The sequence below is a fragment of the Lepidochelys kempii genome, chromosome 1 (genome assembly GCF_965140285.1).
Source record: "Lepidochelys kempii isolate rLepKem1 chromosome 1, rLepKem1.hap1, whole genome shotgun sequence".
NCBI classification, from domain to species: Eukaryota; Metazoa; Chordata; order Testudines; family Cheloniidae; genus Lepidochelys; species Lepidochelys kempii.
This window is the reverse complement of record NC_136380.1, coordinates 338,668,375-338,690,920: the sequence shown is the minus strand read 5'-3', so window position 1 is coordinate 338,690,920 and position 22,546 is coordinate 338,668,375. Positions and strand designations below refer to the sequence as shown.

Genomic DNA, 22,546 nt, shown 5'->3' with positions numbered 1-22,546 from the left:
GATTAAGAGATTGCTGCCACGGCAAAGATGCCGATGTAAAAGACTGGAAGCAAAGATATTGAGTTGCCTCCATAATACATTTACCCCAATAAATTGTTACTAGGAAGTCCCAAAGCAGTTAAGTGTTGACAATTAAATTCTAAGCAGTTAAACAGTTGACTGATGATTAGTAAAAGCCTCAATTTTTGCTGACCTTAATATTGGCCAATACTTAGGGTTCATACCTATTCCACATTTCTAGGATCATCCCCGTTTCAACTGGGTGACCTGTCATCCCTCATCCCTGATGGGTGAATATTAAGTCCCAGTGAAGCACCATCACAGTTTTGATGTGATGCCAAATTAAAACATTGTGTTTTGTTAAAGATACATCCCTCTATTGCACTGTGACTTGAAGATGTAGTCATGACATCAGGCAAACTTCCCAGTAGCAGTTCTTCATGAGGGATTGTCCTCCTGATACTTAATAGCTTTACTGGTTTCTGTTTATACCAATATCGATGATGTCATCAATAAGACTTTTATAAAAAACAAACAAACAGTTAAATTGTCAGCATTAAACATATACACGTTTTGCCAAATGGCACAGGAGCCTGTGTATTTACAAAAAGAAAAGGAGTACTTGTGGCACCTTAGAGACTAACCAATTTATTTGAGCATGAGCTTTCGTGAGCTACAGCTCACTCAATAGGAAGTTGAATGGCTGTATTAAGGGGAGGATTTATACCTTAAAAATGGGTATTGCCAACAAGGGAAAAGAATCAACAAATAAATTATCATTTAAATATAACTAACATCTATTAGTTCCAAATTCCAATATATACATTATTTTATAAAGATTAACATTGTAACTAGTGACGTGCCCTCTGCAATGCAGCTACAGCAGATCTATCCCATTCTGGTAGTGGACTGGTGGTTAGCCTTAAGAGAACTTGGAGATAGAGCTATGCAGTGTCATAAGTTGGTCCTGTTTTGAAGATGGAATAGAGGTGGGTCCAAGCTGCAAAGCTCAGGTGCAGATTTCAGGTCCCAGGTGCAACGTTCACCACCCAGCACACAGGAGTGTTTGGATCCTGGGTTTTGACAAGAGGGAGAGGAGGCAGCTATGAAGTTGAATGAGATGTTTGGAGATGGGGTTTTATTTGGACTCATCTTTATCTGGTAATAAAAGTAAATTAGAGTTTTTAAAAAGTAATGTACTGCTGAAGGAAAGTGGGATTGAAAACAGAACGTGGCTGGCTTTCTGCTGAAGTAATGGAACCCTCTGTAGTGTTCTTGAAGAAGCAATGAATCTGAGGTGACAGATTCATTTATCAAACGCTTTCATTTATCAATTACACCATCAACATAATGGATGAAACTGGGCTCAGTGTCTGACCCTAAACTTGGTCAGAGGCCAGATTCTGACACACACACTCCTACTGGGTAGTGCCGACGCGACAAGTATTTCCATTGAAATCAGTGGATCTTCTCATATAATTTACTACTCATCATTGATTCTTAGAATCTATAAGTGTGTGTTTCATAGTAACTTGAGAGTTTGGTCTTAAATGTAAATCCCAGGTGGGGAGGACCAAGAAGTTAAAAAATGGAAAACCATAGATGGTGACTCTGTTTGTAATTTTTCATTTTAAGAGATAGCTCTGTGGTTTCTGATTCTTTCTCATGAGAGCTTCATGAAATTTTCATATCAGAACCCAAAACCAGGGGAGTTAAGGATTTTGTTGCAAACCACAAAGACAGATACTAGATCTAGATCCAAACTTCATCTCAGTGACAGGCACAACTGGAACAGTCCTGAACTTGGTGGATTGAAAAGCAAACTTTCTGAAAGTTCACAGTGGGGGTTTGTATCCTGCCCACTAGTGTATATATTCAAACTGTGATCTTGGAGCCAAATCCAGAGCTGGTGTTTTAGATCCAAGGTTCTGGTTTGGCCTGTCTCTGTTTTTGGTGAACGTGAGTCAAGTTTTGAACAAACTGGTCAAGCTGTGGTTTCTGGTTGAAACCATGCAGGTTTTTTTATCTGAAACCAGAAAAAAAAAAAGTGATGTCAGCTAAATTTCACTTGGCTTCATTTGAAACACATGAACTGAAGCAACAAAATTGTTAAAGGGAACCTTCCACTTCCTTAACGAACCAAATGTCTAACAGCTCTATTTATAATATCTTCTGTTTTGACACGCTCCCTCCTATAAAACCAGAGGCTCTAATTCGGATCTCATACCAGTTTTATACCTATCTGTCTGTATTGACTTCAGTGGAGTTATTCTTTATTTACATTGGCAGAGAAGAGAATCAAGCCCAATTTACCATCAGATCATGAACATCCAGTTACTCGAGCCTTTATTATGCACAATAAACCGAAGCAATGGCAATCTGTGTCAGTACATTCTTATGGAACTGCATATTATTCTAACTCAAATTGCCTGTCATTCCTTCTACCTATCCCTTTTCACAAACTCAGAAAATACACAGTATTAATCTGTCTGCTTTCCAATAACAGTCTTCCACTGTCAAATGCTTTTATCTTATTGTTTTGCTTTTAATTTGACCATGCCGATATATATTTAGTTAGACCCTACTTTAATAGTCTCTTCTCTCATTATTTCTTTTCTGCATTTCTCATTATTTCAAATGATGCGTGCTAGCTCCAGGTGCATATAGCTCTATTATATATATTTTCACCCGTTTTTTTACTATTTCAACAATGCAATTTATTCTTATTTAATCTGAGGAGAAAAAAGGAAACAAAAACGAGAGATTTGCAAGGACACAATCAAGATGGGTACGTGTCTTCGGGTGACATTGACCCCGGTGCAGGAGATCAATACAAATGTCTTAGCGCTATGCTGGCTGGCTGTTAAGTTGTGGATTTCCCTCTTACCACATAACTACATGACCTTACTGCTGTCACCCTTGTCCTTCCTTTCCCTTCTCCCAGTATATTTTGAATTCTCACTTGTTTTGTCCTGCCCACTCTTGCTCCATGGAATGAAAAGCTTATGATCCATGTCTTTTACTTGTTTTTCTGAGGCACCTACCATTTGTGCTCAGAGAATTAGTAATGTTGTCTTCCACCTGGCTAGGAAGGCTGCAATGGGTTATTTCCCAGTTGTAGGGAAAATGAGTTGCAATAGATACAGGATACTAATAATAGAATAGCAGTAATATCCAGCTCTTGTATAGTGTGTTTCATCAGTAGATCTCAAAGTGCTTTACAAAGGAGGCCAATATCATTATCCCCATTTTACAGATCAGGAAACTGAGGCACTATGCAGTAAAATGACTTACCCAAGGTCACCCAGTAGTCTGGTTTATTTAGTATAGACGTTTTGGAACAAATGTTAAGTGTCAAAAGCAAAGTTCAGCTTACAACTCACACATGTAAGCACACCACTTCCAGAAAATGGCTCTTTGTTCAAACACTCAGCCAGACAGTATGTGGGGGCTGGGGGGGGGGATAGCTCAGTGGTTTGAGCACTGGCCTGCTAAACCCAGGGTTGTGAGTTCAATCCTTGAGGGGGCCATTTAGGGATCTGGGGCAAAAATTGGGGATTGGTCCTGCTTTGAGCAGGGGGTTGGACTAGATGACCTCCTGAGGTCCCTTCCACCCCTGATATTCTATGATTCTATTACACACTGTCTTGAAGCAGGGACAATGGATCAGGACAAGGCACCTTTCTTAGCAAGGGTGGTATTGTGGTTGGATGGGGAGTCAGGATCTGCTTCTGTTCCTGGCTGTGTTACAAACTCTCTGTGTGATCTTGGGCAAGTCATTTAATCTCAGTGTCTGAGTTTCCTTAGCTGAAAAATGGGGATAATACGCATTCTGGCCTACCTCATTTGGGTGATCAGTGATTGTTGAAACAGTGTTTGATAATTCCAGATGGAAGGTGCTGTGGAAGTAGAAAGTATTAACTTTTTTATTTTTCATTTTAACTCAAACACGTGTCATTGTTAGTTTTATTAAATTCAGTACCACATCTACTTGAGAACCAACGGTCCACCTCCTGTCTATGCAGATATTGGTATACATCTCCTTGCTATAATAGCTAAGTAGCTCACATCACCCTGTGTGAAACAGAGAAGTATTATTAGACATTTTACAGATGGGTAACCAAGACACAGAGAGAGATCACGTCTTGCACAAAGTCACACAGGAAGTCTGGGGCAGAACTAGCAATTGAACCCCTGCTTTCTGAGTTCTAGTCCAGTGACTTAATCTCAAGACCATTCTTTGTCTCCTTTTAAAATAAATGGTCAGCAGTGACTCATCAGAATGTAGAGCGCACTGAACTGTAAGAGGGCCAGACACAAGCCCCTTTTTGTTGAATATGCATCGTATACCCCTAGGCACTTGTTATGTTAATATTACTCCAGATTCCTGTAGCACCTGAGTCATTACCAGGATTGAACTGCCTCCAAGTAATCACGCTTGGCTGTTCCTGTCCAGCCGTTTTCCTTGCATAGAAACAAGATCAGAATCAGCGAAGGGAGAAAAACTGCAGCTGCTCCAACTCCGTGTTATACAGACGTTTGGTGAAGTACATCCAGTCAGATTAGATAAAAGGAGTACTTTGTGGCACCGTAGAGACTAACAGGTGCCACAAGTCCTCCTTTTCTTTTTGCGGATACAGACTAACATGGCGGCTCCTCTGAAACCTCAGATTAGATAGTGACAGCTGCGAGGCAGAGACAGTCTCCTTCCAGTCACACAGATTGCCACAGTGATGAGAAATGTCTCCTTCCATATCCATCTGGCCAGGAAACTGCTTCCCCGTCCTCTAAGACAAGGACCTACCTACACTGCCATCACCTCCAGCTTCACATACGGCTACTCTTGCTACTTGAGGCTGAATGTAACTGCCTCAGAAAGTGGGGAATTTGTGGCACACCCACCGGCAGCTCATCCCATAAGTGACAAAGACCAGTGCAAACATTGCGGGAGGGCTTCATAAACGCTTCATAAACACCTAGGGCTCCCTGCTCACTTCAGAACAGCCTGCGAAGTCCTGGTCTCAATATAATGGGCTGAGTCTCAGCTACTGAAGAGTCTGCTCACGCTCCAAGACAGGGATGACGCAGCTAGAGAGACCCAGGTTTAGACCATTAGGTGCTGTGGGGCAGAACGTTCTTGGGGGCAGCTATGAAGGGCAGAACGTTCTTGGGGGCAGCTATGAAGGGCAGAACGTTCTTGGGGGCAGCTATGAAGGGCAGAACGTTCTTGGGGGCAGCTATGGCTATGAAGCTTCTTGCTTGAAGAGACAAGGCTTTGTCTATCCCAGGGCTTGTTGCACCAGTAAAGTTATGCCAGTGTCGATGCACCATTGCAAACCCTTGGCACCAGGATACCAAGTGTCTTGTGCCAGTGCACATTACCTTGCACTTGCAACACAGGTAACCCATGCAAGAGAGTAAAGGATGCCATATGCCTCCTTTGGTCCCTGCATGAGGCGTACTTGAAGTCACAGTCATGTCCTGAATTCGTAAGAGGTAACCGCCCATGGAATGTCTATCTTGTGTGTCTGCATTTCTGCTCTGCTTTGCAGTGCCTCATTCAATAGGCTGAAAATATCTCCTGTGTGTTGAAAGTAAATTATAAACAGATTGAGCCTGGGTACAGTAGATCAACTGAACTAAATTCAAGTTAGAAGAGCTTTTGATTAAGAGGTAAAGGACTTGTGGAGTGTGTGTGTGTGGGAAATCTCAAGTAGTTCTGATTAAAAATAGTAGGGAGTTATTCTCTTTGGGAGTAGGGGAGGAGAGAGACCTTGCACATAAAAGCACATGCTGTAAATCAGTGTCTAGTAAAGCAGTATATCTCTGGAATTAAAACCAGGGAACTGTGTGAAGTGCACAACAAAGCACACAGAGATTTCATAGGGAAACATGCTGTATTCAATCACACTAACTATGGAATGGACTACATTTTCAGTGCAGGGAATCCACAGGGTACAAGAGGGGTTGGGGGAAATATAAAAAGACAGATAGTTAATAAAAGCCAGATTCAATAAAACTGTATCTGCCTTCTGCGGATGGAGAAATAGATTCTTTGCACAGCATTTAGGAGACTCTTCCATGGCAAGGAGAATGGAGTCTGGATGGATTTTATATTGAATGTAGATCTAAAATCAAAGATTTGGGGCAGCATTCTGTGCAGTATTGAATAGCACCTGCCTGTCCATTGTATCTATTCACTTTTCATTCTATAGCTCCTATTGTGGCAACCAGATAATCTTTATGTAGGAGGATTCCTATAGGATGAGCATTCCAACTTTATGCAAATGAAATGCCCAGGATGGAGAATGGACAAAAGTCGCCACAACCCAGGGTGTGGAGCTGCATCGCATCTCCTCCTCTGCAGCTGCAGCAGCCGTAGGCTGTGGTACCTCCTTGCCACCTGGGCTAGATGTTATAGCCTCGAGAACTACATAATGGATCCAGGAGCCCCTCACCTGGCTTGCTGCCAACCTGCCTGTATAGTGCCACCTTCTGCATCAGCCTGTTTCTGTGGCCAGCACAGAGCCCCCCTCTATGGTGCATAGGGAGTGCAGAGAGCCTCTGCATGACCACTCTGGATCCAGGCTTCCAGCCCTGGTCTGTGTGGAAGTAAAAAGTTTAAGTGACGCAGAAGGGGCTCCCACGGGGCCTGATTCATAGCTTATCGGTGCCAGTGGGAGCCTTTCCATTTATTTCAGTGGGCTTTGGATCAGGCCCTGGGTGAATTTCACCTCTGTTGGATAATTTCATTTTAGTTTCAATATTTCAGTGGCTCATTCAGTTTAGTTGCTTAGTAACTAACTGGTGGATTATTCAGTTTAAATGGCTGTTTTCTCCTAGATTTCATTTCAGTTTCCAAGTTGAACATGTTAATTTCCAGGAGCAGCATTCTCTTCTGTTTCAGCTCCTAACTTTCCTTAGGAAGTGACCTCATATCTTTATTCAAACAGATTATTGCTTGGAGTGCCTGCAGCTGAATTACCTAGTGTTTGTATAATGTAAAGCTCCCACCACATGAGCATTTAATAACTCTATTATTTCCCTTTATTAGGTTTGTTTCTAAAGAACATTTCAGTCTGTTATTTATTATATGTTAAGTGGTACAGCTTGCAGAAAACACATCGCATTAATTTTATTTTTTTTAATTTGTTTTCCTGCTAAAATAGAAATCTTTTATTTGTCCTGGTGGGGCAGTTAAAGTTTCTTGCTGACAGTTTTATGATTTCAATAGCTCAGTAAAGACCTTCCTCTTTTTTTCACAGAAAGTTCCATTAAAAAGTTTAATGTGGACCATTCTTTATGTAAGATGGGTGTAGGAGCATGTTATTTCTAGCAGAGCAGAAGAGAAGTGTAATGTAGTATAAGTATAATATTGGGATGGTTCCATTTTATTTTTCTCTTTGATTTATGAAACCCTTTCCCAGTCTGGGTTACCTGGTGGGGAACTGATCTCATAATCTTTGTTCTCTCGTTAATAAATGTGGTCTGCCAGAGTCAGTCTGAGGCCAGGCTCGCCCAACAGTCTTGTAACATAAACGTGTGTCTAAGTTGTGATATACGAACAAGTAGGAATGGGTAAAATGGTGAAGCCTCTGGAAGAGGCTGCCTATCTTTTCTCCCCAGTAGGAATCCGAAAGCAGTACAATGAATGAATGTGCTGTAGGTATCAGACACAATTACTGTATAAATCTCACACAGACAGGGGAAGGAGAATAGAACTCTGCCCTCCAGCTCCAAAAACACAAGCCTTTACCACTAAAGCATGAGTCAAGATGCTGACAGTAGTAAGACCCCTATAATCTTCCTGGGCCAGCCACTAGACGGCGATGTCAGACTTTAACTTACACACACAAAGTGCATTACAGCTGGACAGTATCAGAAATGCTCCCTGTCCTTCCTCATCTACTCATGGATCTTGCTGGCCTAGGAAAGTGTAATTACCCTGTGCTAGTTAGCCCTAGTGAGTCTGGCCCAGTGCTTTTTCTTTAGCCCTTGTCAAGACAGTATACTGGACTAGATGGGCCATTCTGTTATGGTAGGGGAGTCACGATGTTTTTTGTTTTATAATTATTATCTTATTGTTTTCAATCAAACTTTTTCTTCCATTAGGTGGATTCAGTGTTGAAAGCAAACTGACAAGCTTCTGTGCTAGGGGAAGCCCCCCAAAATCCTAATATTTGAGGCTTCTTCTACTTTGTCTGAGCATCCCCGTAATACTAGACAGTCACTTGCTTGAACTGAATCTGATTCTGTACTCTCATCGGCCATCATTTAGGGTATATGTACATTGCTGACACAGAGCCTAGCTTTAGTCTAGCTAGCTTGGGTGCTGGAGCAGTGGAACTGGGGCTGTATGGGCTTCCATATGAGCTATACAAGTCATCCCAGGGTCTTGGTTAACTAGCAGCTTCACTGCTCCAGGACCCGAGCTATCTAGATTAAAGCTAGCTTGAGTGTGTCTACCCAAGCTGCAATCAGCTCCAGTGTAGACATACCTTTAGAGAGTTATAAGCTCATCTTCACACTTCTATATTCCATGATGTTTTTCAGCGTTTCTGGAGGCGAGCTTTTCGACCGCATAGTAGAGAAAGGGTTTTACACCGAGAAGGATGCAAGCACTCTGATACGGCAGGTCCTGGATGCTGTCTACTACCTGCACAGAATGGGCATTGTGCATCGAGATCTCAAGGTAAGGCCACTTACTTATTTGTATCTCCACATAGTATTAATGAGTGTGGGCCCAATTACCACAAAGCCTAACTCTCACTCTTCAGGACTACCGTGGGACTACCCATTTGAGTAGAGATTCATCCTTTGAATGAGGCTTTGTATAATCAATACCGTCGCCTATCTGAACAGCTGTCCTGTGTTTTATCTAGAGTAGTGATTCTTTATCTTGTCTCATGAAGGGCCTTATCCTGCCACCTTCACCAACATTAGTGGTGAGTGGGATTACAGCAAATCTATCCTCTGGGAAAATGACATCCGTTACATTAAGAATGTGAGCTCTTCTGGGCAGACGCATGTGTTTTTACTGCTGAAAAGTGCCTTGCAAGTTTACAGTGCTACATTAAATACTACATACTACTTATGATGAGGGATTTGTGACGGAATCCCTGGGTTACAACCTGGAATTATGGGACCGCTGTGCCCCCTTAACTCTCCGGCCTGGGCTGTCTCTCGCAATTCTTTGCTAGTGACAAGCAAAAAACCCCTCCAGGCATTGTTATCACTCAGCATAACAGCATGTGGAGCCCCACACCCAGCTAGATTGCATGAATGGTCCCTAAGCCACTCATGAATCACACAGAGAAAGGCACAAGCCCATTCCCCCCAGCTCTCCAGCTGTGCATCCCAAAGCTGTACCATCTTGTCCTGGTCAGAAGCCTGACCAGTGTAAGTTTGTTAGACAATCTGCCCCTCTGTCGGGAGAGGACATACGGAAGCCTTTGTAAATTAAGCTGAGATTTCTCAAGCACTTCAAGTAAAACACACTGTTTTAGGTAAAATACAAAACATATTAGCTACAGAAAGATAGATTTTAAGTGATTATAAGTGGTAGGCATAAAAGGTCAGAGATAGTTACCAAAGAAAGTAAAAGGTAAGCGCACAGTCTAAATCTTAAACCTTATTACATTAGGTAGTATTTAGATCAAGCAGTTTTCTCACCACACTGGATGTTACAATTCTTAATATACAAGCTTCTCTCTCAAGCCTGGGACCAGTCTCCTCAATTGAAGTCTTTGTCTTTCCAGCATTCTTGATGCTTCTAGCACAGGTGGAGGAGGAGAAAGGCCCAGGCATGATGCCACTGCCCTTATTTTATACCCTCAATCCATGTGACTGGAAAATATTAGCCCAGACATGTTCTGGTGGGCCTTGCTGAGTCACAGGATTAAGCAATTCCCCCTGGTGTGGTCTTGTGCAACTGCCATTGAATTGTAAATCCCTTGATTACAACTCCACTGCTGATTAATGATTGTTGAACACCCTCCTGGGAGTGGTTTGCCTCCTTTGTATGTCACTAGCAAACTTACCACATATTTCAGTAACAACCATGCAGCAAAATCCCATAACTTGATACACACAAATGATATACAGATTTGGACAGGACAATGGGTTTCAGCAGATCATGACCTTTCATATTATATCTTACATGGCAAACTTTGTGTGCAATATATCATAATTATATGACAGGGGTGAATATGGGGGTTCCAGGGTACTGCTTTTATGTACAGAGTGTCACAAGATTAATTGTTTGGAAAATGTTTACCAATTCCCTATCAATCCCGCTTTAGGGTCATTCCATTTGAGCCAATGTTTTTGTAAGTGCTTTCTGCACAAGTGATTCTTTTCTGAAGAACACAGTGTAATTGTATGATTTTGAGATTAGTCTTTGTTCCTCGCTGTACCCGTGTGTTATTAGAGCAGAATCTCTCATCCCTTCTATTCAAATAATAGCATTATTTCTTCGTGCTTTTCTCCTTCCATTTTGAATGCTGCCATTGAGATGATAAGCAGATATTTCTTTGTAAAGATTTAATGGTGTGCATAGCTAGAGAAAACCAGTACATTTAAGATTTGGGTACCCTGAACAATACAGTAGCAGAAGGCATATTTTTTAATAAAAGACAATAACTGAATATATATACTCAGCATTGGGGTCACAAATTTATCACTTAGTGTAGGATAAAAGTGAAAGAGCAAACTAATGTAGCTTGTAACAAAATACAGACTTATAAGAGAGAAAGGATGGTCTTGTGGTTAAAGCACTGACCTGAACTAAACTGCAATTTAAGTTCAATTCCTGCCACTAGCTTAGTTTCCCTGGGTCAATTGCTTAGTCTTTCCAGCCTCAGTTCCCCATCTTTAATATGGGGATAAGAATTCCTTGTCTTCCAGGATTATTGTGAGGATAAGTTTAATTAACATTTGAAGCACCTAGTGACTCTGGTGATGGGAGCTATCTAAATACTTGGTTAGGCGGAGGTCAGAGATGGAAAATGCTTCTCCATTTTGAGATAGGATTCACTTTTCCTCTTAGGGTATAGGACCTGTACTCTTTTACAGAGGCCAATGGATTTCTTGGCTATCAGAAGACTGAGGAAAAGTGGTCTCAGCCAAGCAATCCAATGTCAATGACTTGGTGGGACTTTATAACCATCTCTTGTCCCTCAGCTGTTGATATTCTGGCCTATTCCCCTACGTTGTCCTCCCAGGTCACAAAAGGGGAATCCAGGCAGCATCACACTCTGGTGGTAAGAGAGTCATGACTGAAGCTTCATGTTTTCCATGGGTGGTTTCATTTTTTATTCCAGTCTTACAAAAGCAACTTGCTGCTTCAAATCTTTGTTGAGCAGATGGTAAGGACTGTACTGTGCCTCTCATTGCTTTGTTCATCTGTTCATTGGTTCTGCTTCTGGACCGTTACATGTTGGTAAAGTTTTAGAGCTTGTCTACACATAAACAGCCACAGTGAATACTCCACCTACGCCAATGAGAGGAGTTCTCTCATTGGTCTAGGTACTCCACCTCCCCGATGGCGGTAGCTAGGGGGGGGAATTCATCTGTTGCCCTATCACTGTATACAGGGGCGTTAGGTCAGTTTAACTGTGTCGGTCAGGGCTGTGGATTTTTCACACCCTGGAGCAACGTAGTTCTACTGACCTAATTTCCTAGTGTAGACCAGGCCTTACAGTTTTGCTGTAATTCCCAAGTTTGTACCAGGATATTATACTTCTCCACACCACCCTGTTAACATGCCTGTGACAGGCCAGTCTGCCCCTTTAAGGGCCAGAGAACTGGGGAACAGCCAGCCCTATTCTGGAGAGGAGACCAGCAGGAAGTTGGTGGGAATCATCCAACCCAGTTGGACAGAATCTAAATGATAGCAGCTGGTGATTCCCAGCTACAGGATGTAAAGATGAGCCCAACTCCATCAGGGAACCTGGGCCCAGCAGAGGGTTGGCAGTGCACGCCGTTGTAGCTGCTGCAGAAGGCTGCAAGAGGGCAAGCAGGTCCTGTGGACTCCTAGGCTGGGGAAATTCCTGACGCTTACGCTGATGGAGGCCAGAGGATCCCACAATCAAGATTGGGATTGGGACTTTTACTTTTCAACATCAATAATTAACTATTGCTATTATAATCATTATTCTTAGAGCACCACTTAACAGATAGGAAAGGCAGATCTCTACCCTAAGAGATTCTGATTTAAATAACACAGCAAAGAATGACAATAAACAAAGGGTGGAGACAGTGGTTAGAAAAATGAAAGGTCCTGAGAGATTCTGATGGGTACAGACTCTTCTTGTTAGTACCCTTTTTAATTAATCAGTTAATACCAGGGCTGTCAAGCGATTAAAAAATTAATCGTGATTAATCGCACGATTAAAAAAATTAATCAGACAAACACGTTTGTTTACTTTTGCAGGAGATAATGCTGCCTGCTTCTTATTTACAATGTCATCTGAAAGTGAGAACAGGTGTTCTCATGGCACTGTTGTAGCTGGCATCGCAAGATATTTGCGTGCCAGATGCACTAAAAATTCATATGTCCCTTCATTTTTCAACCACCATTCTAGGGGCCACACATCCATGCTGATGACGATAACCATCCAAAGCAGCTTTCTTTTTTGGTGGTTTGGATTCTGTAGTTTCCGCATCAGAGTGTTGCTTTTTTAAGACTTCTGAGAGCATGCTCCACATCTCATGCTCTCAGATTTTGGAGGGCACTTCAGATTCTTAAATCTTGGGTCAAGTGCTATAGCTATCTTTAGAAATCTCACATTGGTACCTTCTTTGCTTTTTGTCAAATCTGCAGTGAAAGTGTTCTTAAAATGAACAACATGTGCTGACTCATCATCCAAAACTGCTATAACATGAAATATATGGCAGAGCAGGGGACATACAATTCTCCCCCAAGGAGTTCAATCTGAAATTTAATTAATGCATTTTTTTTAATGAGCGTCATCAGCATGGAAACATGTCCTTTGGAATGGTGGCCGAAGCATGAAGAGGCATACGAATGTTTAGCATATCTGGCACATAAATACCTTGCAATGCCGGCTACAAAAGTGCAATGCAAATGCCTGTTCTCACTTCCTGGTGACTTTCTGTAAATAAGAAGAGTGCAGCATTATTTCCTGTAAATGTAAACAAACTTGTTTGTCTTAGCGATTGGCTGAACAAGAAGTAGGACTGAGTGGACTTGTAGGCTCTGAAGTTTTACATTGTTTTGTTTTTGAGTGCAGTTATGTAACAAAAAAAAATTCTACATTTGTAAGTTGCACTTGCATGAGAAAGAGATTGCACTACAGTACTTGTATGAGGTGAATTAAAAAATACTGTTTCTTTTGTTTATCATTTTTACAGTGCAAATATTTGTAATAAAAAATAATATACACTTTGATTTCAATTACAACACAGAATACAATATATATGAAACTGTAGAAAAGCATCCAAAATATTTAATAAATTTCATTTGGTATTCTATTGTTTAACAGTGCGATTAAAAATGTGATTAATCGTGGTTAATTTTTTTGAGTTAATCGTGTGAGTTAACTGCGATTAATCGACTGCCCTAGTTAATACATTCAAATATAGAGCCATTTTGATCTCTATTCTATAAGACTGACTTCCTTACACTGGTGTGCTTCTGACAGGTATGAGGCCTTGTCTACACTGGAGGGTAAGTCGATGTAAATTACGTCGACTTAACTTACATCGACTTACCGTGGTGTCTACACATGTACAGGAGATGTCAGGAGATGCTGTTCTGCCAACATAGCTTCCGCTTCTTCTTGAGGTGGAGTAATTATGTCGATGGGAGAGTGCTCTTCCATCAACTTATTGCGTCTTCACCAGGCCCCCTAAATCAATACTACTGCATCAATTGCAGCAGCACCGATTTAGCCCATAGTGAAGACAAGCCCTGAGATTGGAACTCGATCAGGAGTAAAACTGTTTGGAAAAAAAATCATGAAAATGTTTTCAATTTTTTCTTGGTGTTTTTTTTTTTTTAAATATTGAAGATTTTAGAAATTAAAATGTGTGCAGTTCAAACGATTGTAACCCCCCCCCACTGGTTAAAAGGCAGGACTGTGGGGGGAGAGGTGGGATTTCCTGTTTATTTTTTGAATTTTGAAATGTCAGCAGTATTTTGAAATTCAGAAAATTTCAATCAGCTTCTAGTCAGGAAAGAAAGTGAGGAGGGAGCTCTGTGATGGAAGGGGTAGTGAAAGAAGTGAGGGTGGAGTGGGGTGAAAAAAGGGAATGGGGCTGCTTGTAAGGGTGGTTGGAAAATTAGGAAAACTTCATGAAAATATATATGAAATTTCATTTCTGTTTTTATTGTACTTTTGCCGTTGTCAAAAATGTCTAAGCTATTCTACTGTGCAAGGTTAGGGAGGATGCTCTGAGGGTGGGGGAGATGGGGTAGCAAGAGGATACATAAGGTGTCATATATGGTAATAGGAGACAAAGGAAGCAGCAAGGTGAGCCAAGCTGGCACAATTTGGGACCCAGGTGTGGGGCTAGAGAAACAAGCCTGGTTTTGATCTACCTTGTACCGTGGTAAATCAGGGGTAATTCCCATACAGCCAGACACCAATGTAAAACCAGCGTATGTGATGCAGGGGTGTCAAATGCATTTCATATGACGGGCCTGATCCAATACTCTGCCACTTGGCATGTGCCACATTCAGCAAAAGTTATTAAAATAGAAATAGATAAAGAGAAACCATGTTGCTAATTACATTTATTTTAGATGTTAGTGATTGCTACTGTTGCTCCCACGATACCTGGCACCTATTAGCTTGAACTAGTGCATCAACATTTGAAGCAAATGATCGGGCTGAGGCTATCTTGAGTATCAGGTTCAGGTGTGTGTCGCTTAGCTCAGAAAGTAGCTTAGATTTGTTGATATTTATGATGGGGAATACTTGTTCACACACATATATGCTCCCAAACATGGAAAGAATTCTTGATGCAAAGGACTTCAGTTTGGAATAATTTGATCCAGATATTGGTAAACTTGGAAACACCAATATTGGAAAATTTGCCCTTCAGCAGTATCACACTACACTTCATTAAGTTCCAGTTGGAGCTCCTCTAGTACATCAAGCACATTAACAGAAAAGGTTGTGCTGAAAATTGCAAACTCTTCTTCTTGGTTCCTGAAGTCAGAGAATCATTCTTGAAATTCCTTTCTCAATTCAGCAATTTTGCCCATGGTGTCATCACACTGAGTCCTAACAGTGTCACATAGTGATTTCAAGGGAAGGTAAGTGTGCCAAATTACTCTGGGAAAGTTCCTTCCCCACAGCTGAAGCTCAGTTTCAAAGTTGTGAATGTTGTCATAGTATTCTGTCACTACTCGGTTGCTCTCCTGCGTTCTTGTGTTGAGCAAGTTCAAACGCTCTGTAATATCCACTATGAAAGCAAGGTCTTGAAGACATTCATTGTCCTGTAATTCAGTGACATCTTTCCCTTTGTGATCCATGAAAAGGTGGATCTCTCAACATGATTCAAAAAAGGGTAACAAAAATGGCTAGGGACGTAGAACAACTTCCATATGAGGAGAGATTAATAAGACTGGGACTTTTCAGCTTGGAAAAGAGATGACTGAGAGGGGATATGCCAGAGGTCTATAAAATCATGACTGGTGTGGAGAAAATAAATAAGGAAGTGTTGTTTACTCCTTCTCATAACACAAGAACTAGCGGTCACCAAATGAAATTAATAGGCAGCAGGTTTAAAACAAACAAAAGGAAGTATTTCTTCATACAACGCACAGTCAACCTGTGGAACTCTTTGACAGAGGATGTTGTGAAGGCCAAGACTAAAACAGGTTTCAAAAAAGAACTAGATAAGTTCATGGAGGATAGGTCTGTTAATGGCTGTTAGCCAGGATGGGCAGGGATGGTGTCCCTAGCCTCTGTTTGCCAGAAGCTGGGACTGGACGACAGGGTATGTCATCACTGTTCTGTTCATTCCCTCTGGGGCACCTGGCATTGGCCACTGTCGCAAGACAGGATATTGGGCTAGATGGACCTTTGGTCTGACCCACTATGGCCGTTCTTAAGCTTCAACAGAATCCCCCAATTTAGCCACTGAACTACAGTTTGATATGGTAGTCCACGATGAATGTCACATTCTTCCAACACAGGCTGAACTGATTAGAGACCTCTAGCTCGAATAAAATTTACATTTTAATAGCCACATCCATCACGTGATTCATTTCCAAAATTTTACTACAGAAAGCTTCTTGATGTAAAATACAAAGAAAACTGCTAAACTGTTGGTTGTGGTTGATCATTTGCAATTAGGTCTTCAATTTTGTTGCAACTCCAGCTTTCTTACCTACCCCTGAGGATGCTCTGTTTGTGGCCAGACTCAGAGCTCTTGTCCAGTCCACATCCAATTTGTTGAGAGCTTTCACTGAGTTGATAAAGAGATAATTTGCTGTTGTTGTGTCTACAGTTCTACAAGCTCCTTTGCTATATACACGTTCTCCATGAATGAACGCTGCTAGCTGAGATGCGTCATTTACATCTGTGCTTTCATCAGTTGCAGTTGAAAAAGCAGCAAAGTACTTTGCTTTGTCCTGCAGTTGACTGTTCAGATTCTCAGCTAACTCATTGATTCTCTCAGCAATTTTGTTTTCTGAGAGGCTGATATTTGCAAAAGCTTCCCACTTATCTGGACACACTACTTCTGAAGCTTGCAGCATGAAGTTCCTCAAAAATTCTCCCTCAGAAAATGGTATTGATGAGACAGCTATTTCATGGGCAATCACATAGCTTGCCTTAACAGCAGAATCACTTACATGACAAGCGTTAGTAAACACTAATGGCTGCTTTTTCAACAACTGTGCTAATTTGGAGTATTTATCTTCACATAATTTTCTTGTTTACTTATCATACTTCTCATCCTGGTTTGCTTCACGGTGTCTTTGAATGTCGTATTCTTTTATCACAGCTACCTGTTGCTTACATACCAAGCACGTGTGCTGTCCAGCCATGTCCACAAAGAAATATGAAATTCTCCATTTTTCCTGAAAGGCAGGACATTCGTGATCTGCTTTTCTCTTTATGGATAAAGACGCGATGGCCATGTGTTACAAGCTGAATAAAGAAATGAAGGAAGGGAAGAGTAGAAGGATATACTCCTGCTCCTTTTTCTTTTCTTTTTTAATTTTTTATTTAAAAGGGAGTCCACCAGCTGCAGGAGGCATTCAACTTTTAACTTATTTGAAGTTTCCTTTTCTTTGACTTGTGAGGTGAGGTATCTAATCTCCAGCCAACGGGTAAGCGCTCGTCAGTGCCATTTCCCCTTGCCCAGACACGTATCAGCTTCCACCAGATTTATGCTTCCCCAGTGCCTCTTAAATGAGACCGAGCGGTTCTACACCTGTGTGCAAGGTACTGCTGGATTGCTGCGCGAGAGTCTGGACTACAGGAGTGTGATTTGCAGAGTGCACCGGTGCGTTGTGCTCTAATTCCCCCGTGTGGAACCTGCTGGCACACACTATATGCATTGATGCACTTAGTGTGCATTGATCTCGTCCTGTTTGAAACAGGACTGCACCAATGCACACTAGCAGGGTACACACGGGGAGTTAGAGTGGTGACACACTGATGCACTCTATGAATCACACCTTCATAGCGTGGTCTCCGGGATCATATAGACAAGCCCACAGAGTCATGGGAAGTCTGTGGTCCAGATGAAACTGTACCATGGAATGGGTCCAGCCTATGGGCTGTACCCTTAACATCCCTGTGTAATGTCAGAGGAAGGTCCACGGGTAAGGCAGAGATAGAGCTATGCAGGACGTTGAAGGCGAGGGACTCACGAGGCACCATGAGAGCATTTAGAAAAGCAGTATACACAGCACAGCCAATTTTGTTTTGTTTTTCAGAAGCCCTGTTTCCTTTTTGATCTCAGCCCCTTTAGAAGACACTGGGCAAGGTCATACGTTTGTTTCCACTTGTGTGTTCATGCGCATGTGAGGACAAGTGGATAACATCATTGTCTACTATGTTTCAGTCCCACAAATTAAGGCCCAGCAACCCTGCTTGGTGCTACTCTGGTGGTGCACAGCAGCCAGAAATCTGGCTTAAGTACCCCATGACGATACTCCGTATGTAAGGGGAATATCTGGATGGTAGAGAGATGGTGTAACGGCTCCTTCACTGCTCCTTTTCCCGGTTCAAGGGAAATATCCAGGGAAAAAGGAACATGGCCGGAGTATCCTTATGCCCCAGTGATCCTGACTGCCCTATGGGCTATTGGCAGTCCATACAACTTAAAACAACCTCAGGGCCCTAAGGCCCTCTTTGCAATAATCTCCCTCTCCGCCTTGTCACCATGCCACACTGAGAGCTGAAAAAGCAAGTACTAAGGATCAGGTCCTAAACATTTAATTAAGTCTCTTCTCTGGTATCCTTGGGTTCTTGCTCAGTGTGAGTGTTGTTGAAATATTTTAAGAGTTCATAACCATCTGAGTGAAACATAAAAATGTGTCTGACTTCCTGAGTTCTGCTATAAGATAAGGTGTCAAATTCAGCCCTAGCCCATTGCTATAGACGTCAGTGGAGTTGCCCCCTTATACACCAAGGCTGGATTTGGCCCAACAAATGTAATGATGTTGAATTGCCCCATCTGTCTCATATATTATTTCCTGGAAATCCACATCTGGAGTGCATATTGGGTTTATAGAAGAAATGTGTTAAATTGTAGTAGGAATTTGTTCCAATTTCTTGGCAGAAACTGTTCCAATACTATGCCGCAAAGCTGGTCATCTCGTGCTGTAAAAATGTAACAAGTTTAAGGCCTGGCCCTACATGGTGCGGAGTGTTCACACCTTCCCCAGCTTCAATGGGAGCTGGGGAGAGACGGGGGTGCAGCTCAGCACCTCACAGAGGACCCTAAGTACCTTACAGACTGAATCCCTTAGCAATGGAATCACCCTAGGAGGTAAAACTTCAAATTACACTTCCCAGAAGTGTATTGTATTTAGTAAGACCTGTATTGTTTGTTAATAACATAACAAATTATTAAAAGCAGATGTATTGAACATTTTGGATTACCAATAATGTAGCACATTGGTGTCCGGGGCATGATTCTGATCTCGAACCAGATTAACATCAGCAAAACTCCATGGAGTTCAGTGAAGAGACTCCTGGTTTCTACTAGGCCCCTAGTTCATTATTCTCAGCAGTGCAATATTTTTTCTGATTAACTGGGGCCAAATCAATGTTGGTGTAACTCTGTTAACTTCAATGGCATTTACTCTTTTATCATTGTTTATTTCCTACAGGATATATATAAAAATTCTCTAACACTAATGGGATTTTTTAAACTACAATTTAACCCCGTACTGCATCTATGTAAAATGTTTTGAATGTTCTACATAGTACTTACCATTTATACTTGCACATAAACCAACCCTTCTGTTTTATCAGCATAGAGTAAAGAGACTATCGTTGTTTGTATATAGGTCTATCCCCTTATATCTCTGGTCAGGAGAAAGAAAGGAGCCATGGTTCCTGCTTGGGGTGTCAAAGTAAAGGAATGGCTTCAGAGATGCTACATGCAACATCTGAAGAGGAGGGCCTCTGGCTAGTTGCCTTAACAGTGGCATTGATTCATTTCCCACAGAATCCTTCTCAATCACAAGAATAAGTTGGCCGGTACTGCCTTTGAAGAATGTTTATTAGGGGCATTGGTTGAGGGTTCTGGGGAATCCCCTCCCCTCGCTCCAAAAATTGAATATAATAAATGTAAAGTGTCACCTTGTTCTTTACTGGACTCATATATTCATAACTGTTTGTCTCAAACTTCTTCCTAGCCTGAGAACCTGCTGTACTACAGCCAGGATGAAGAATCCAAGATCATGATCAGTGACTTCGGATTGTCAAAGATGGAGGATAAAGGAGACGTCATGTCCACAGCATGTGGAACCCCAGGATATGTTGGTAAGTGGTTGGGTCATAATCATCATCAGTTATCCCAGGCGTAAGTGAGAATGGTGGTAATATAAGAGAATGCTCTGACTGTGAATAGTAGGTGAAAGATTTTGCAGACATTAGCTAGAGTTTTCTGAAATTAATGCTTCTCTTTCTTTGGTCCTTTTCATCTATTGTGTCCTGATCCTGCCATGTATTTATTTTTGTGGTCAACTTGGGTTGTGGGATTAAGCTCCATAATTGTATTCCTTCAAAGGGTGAGCTGTTCTGAACACAGGGCCTGCTCTTGAGCTGAAAGCATTTGAATGATATCCTTCTAATCCATTTCTTTTTTAAATCACATATGAAACTGAGACACTTTAACATAGGTATCATTTTGTTTTTAATGATAAAGGATCACATTTCACAAATTCCTTCCAAGAGACGTATTAATAAGTAAAAGGGATGAGCTGCATTTATTTTTAAGTCTCAAATAAACCTCTTGTCTAACCACACTGAGTTATATCGACTCATAGAAATTTCATAGAGATGGGAAAACCCTATGTGTAGTCCAGTCCTCTGTGTGTGTATATATATATATCTTCCTACTGTATTTTCCCCTGCATGCATCTGATGAAGTGGGTTTTAGCCCACAAAAGCTTATGCTCAAATAAATTTGTTAGTCTCTAAGGTGCCACAAGTACCCCTCGTTCTTTTTGCTGATTCAGACTAACACGGCTACCACTCTGAAACCTTTTAAAGAGACTTTATTTAAAATGCAAACATTATATTTCAGAGGAGCATTCAAAATGGCAGTAGCTGTTCCAATACTGTGATACTATAAGAGGTTACAGTGTAAAATTCATCTTTAGTGTAATTCCTTTTAAATAATTACATTGAAATAATGCCGGGGATACCTTTGGCCTAGTGTTTCTACCTAGGAAGGATCTGAACTTTAAGGTTTTCAGTAGCCAGAAGTAGGTGTTCTTTGCATCTGTGCTGACATACAGTTTTGTGTGTATGGTCAAATGAGACTGGATTTTCCTACCTGACCCTGACCTCCTGGTTTCTTGACTCGGCCTGACTCTTGGTATCTGACTCTTAGTTTCTGATCTTCTGGTTCTGAACTCCAGCTGGTGCAGGGACCCAACCCATCCACCTTATGGTAAAACTAGGCCCAGCTGCCTACATCGGAGCCCCGACAGTTTGTACAGACCACACAGTCATCCCCAAGGGCAGTGGCACTGGAACACTTTTAATGGTGGGGGTGCTGAAAGCCAGCCCCCTTGACCCTATCCATACCCCCCCCCCCCCAACTCAGAGCTGTGGCAAGGAGCAGGGCCGTGTCTCTAGGCGGGGGGGACCTGGACAGGGCTAAGGGGGCTGAGGCTGGGGCCACAGCTGGGGGCAGCTGTGGGGTTGGCAGCCAGAACCCTTTCCCCACAGGACCCAAATATCACCATCACCCCCACTGAGTAGCATGCCTGGGAGCTGGCAGAAAATGTTCATGCCCCCACATGAGCCTCCCATGAGGAACACCAGTGCTCCCAACTGGCCCGTTCCTGACTGGCCCACTCCCACTACTTGGCCAGAAGGAGGAACAGGAAGTTGTTCCTACAGCTCTGTTCCACCCTGCTTTGAACTACTCCCCCAGCACTACCTGCTCTTGTCTCCTGGTCCTGACCTCCCAGTTTCCTGACTCGGCCTGATTCCTGCAATCTGACTCTAAGTTCCTGATCTCGTCCCCTGACCTTCTAGTTCTGAACCTTGACTTGCGCAGGGAGAGGGCCCCCTGCCCTTGGCTAACCACTAGGCCTAGCCACCTATGTCCTGTCCCTGACAGTACCTTTGCTTTGGACCCTGACTGAGGGAAGGCTTGTTGTATTTGTGTTTTTAAAGGGACAGGATATTTTTTATTTTATTCAACTGTTGTGCAATAAAATCCACCTAGGCATACTTTTTCCTCCTCCCACCACTCCTATGCAGTCCTGTCTTGTATGAAAGAATGGGGTTCGAATTCATGATGTAGTGTAACTGGGTACAATTCTGTTCACTTTGTTTGAGTTGCACCTGCTTATGCCAAGTATTAATTTGGCTGTGACTCTTATGTGGGCAGGGTAGTAAGGGACATCTCCTCCTTCCCGTTCTACTCTGGCATCCTACAGCATTAAAATGAATATATACCAAAGCCCTGATCCTGCAGCCAAGCCCCCATGGGTGTGATCTTGTGCTCCATGCAAAGTTCTGTTAAAATCGGTGGGGTTCTGCATGATCACAGGACTCTACCTGCTCTGATACAATTGAAGAATTGGAGCTCAGTCTATAAAAATACTGTACTCTTTAGTGATCACTCAGTTAAAGAGCTGATTTCCAGCACAGCAAGATTGCTCTTCCCTTTCAATCTGCAAGTTGCAATAATGGTGAAAGAATGGCCCAGCTGTGTTTCTAGCATTCTCCTGTGTGCATTGTTTCTAACTGTTGAGAAACCCACATGGGGAGTTTAATGACTTTGGCACTACCATTTTTGCTTAGTGAGTGCCAAGTCACCTGAATTTACATACATTTAGGAGGAAATAGAAACCACTCAGATCCCATAG

General features: G+C 42.1%; 1 protein-coding gene across 2 annotated transcripts in view; it reads left to right on the top strand.

Moving 5' to 3' along the window:
* CAMK1D (calcium/calmodulin dependent protein kinase ID) overlaps positions 1-22,546 on the top strand; it is a 378,222-nt gene that overhangs the window by 297,175 nt on the left and 58,501 nt on the right. For both annotated transcript variants that reach the window (XM_073328749.2, XM_073328750.2), the window contains exons 4-5: positions 8,554-8,692; positions 19,853-19,979. In XM_073328749.2, coding sequence (XP_073184850.1) covers positions 8,554-8,692; positions 19,853-19,979 — 266 coding nt within the window. The remainder of the gene's footprint in view (positions 1-8,553; positions 8,693-19,852; positions 19,980-22,546) is intronic.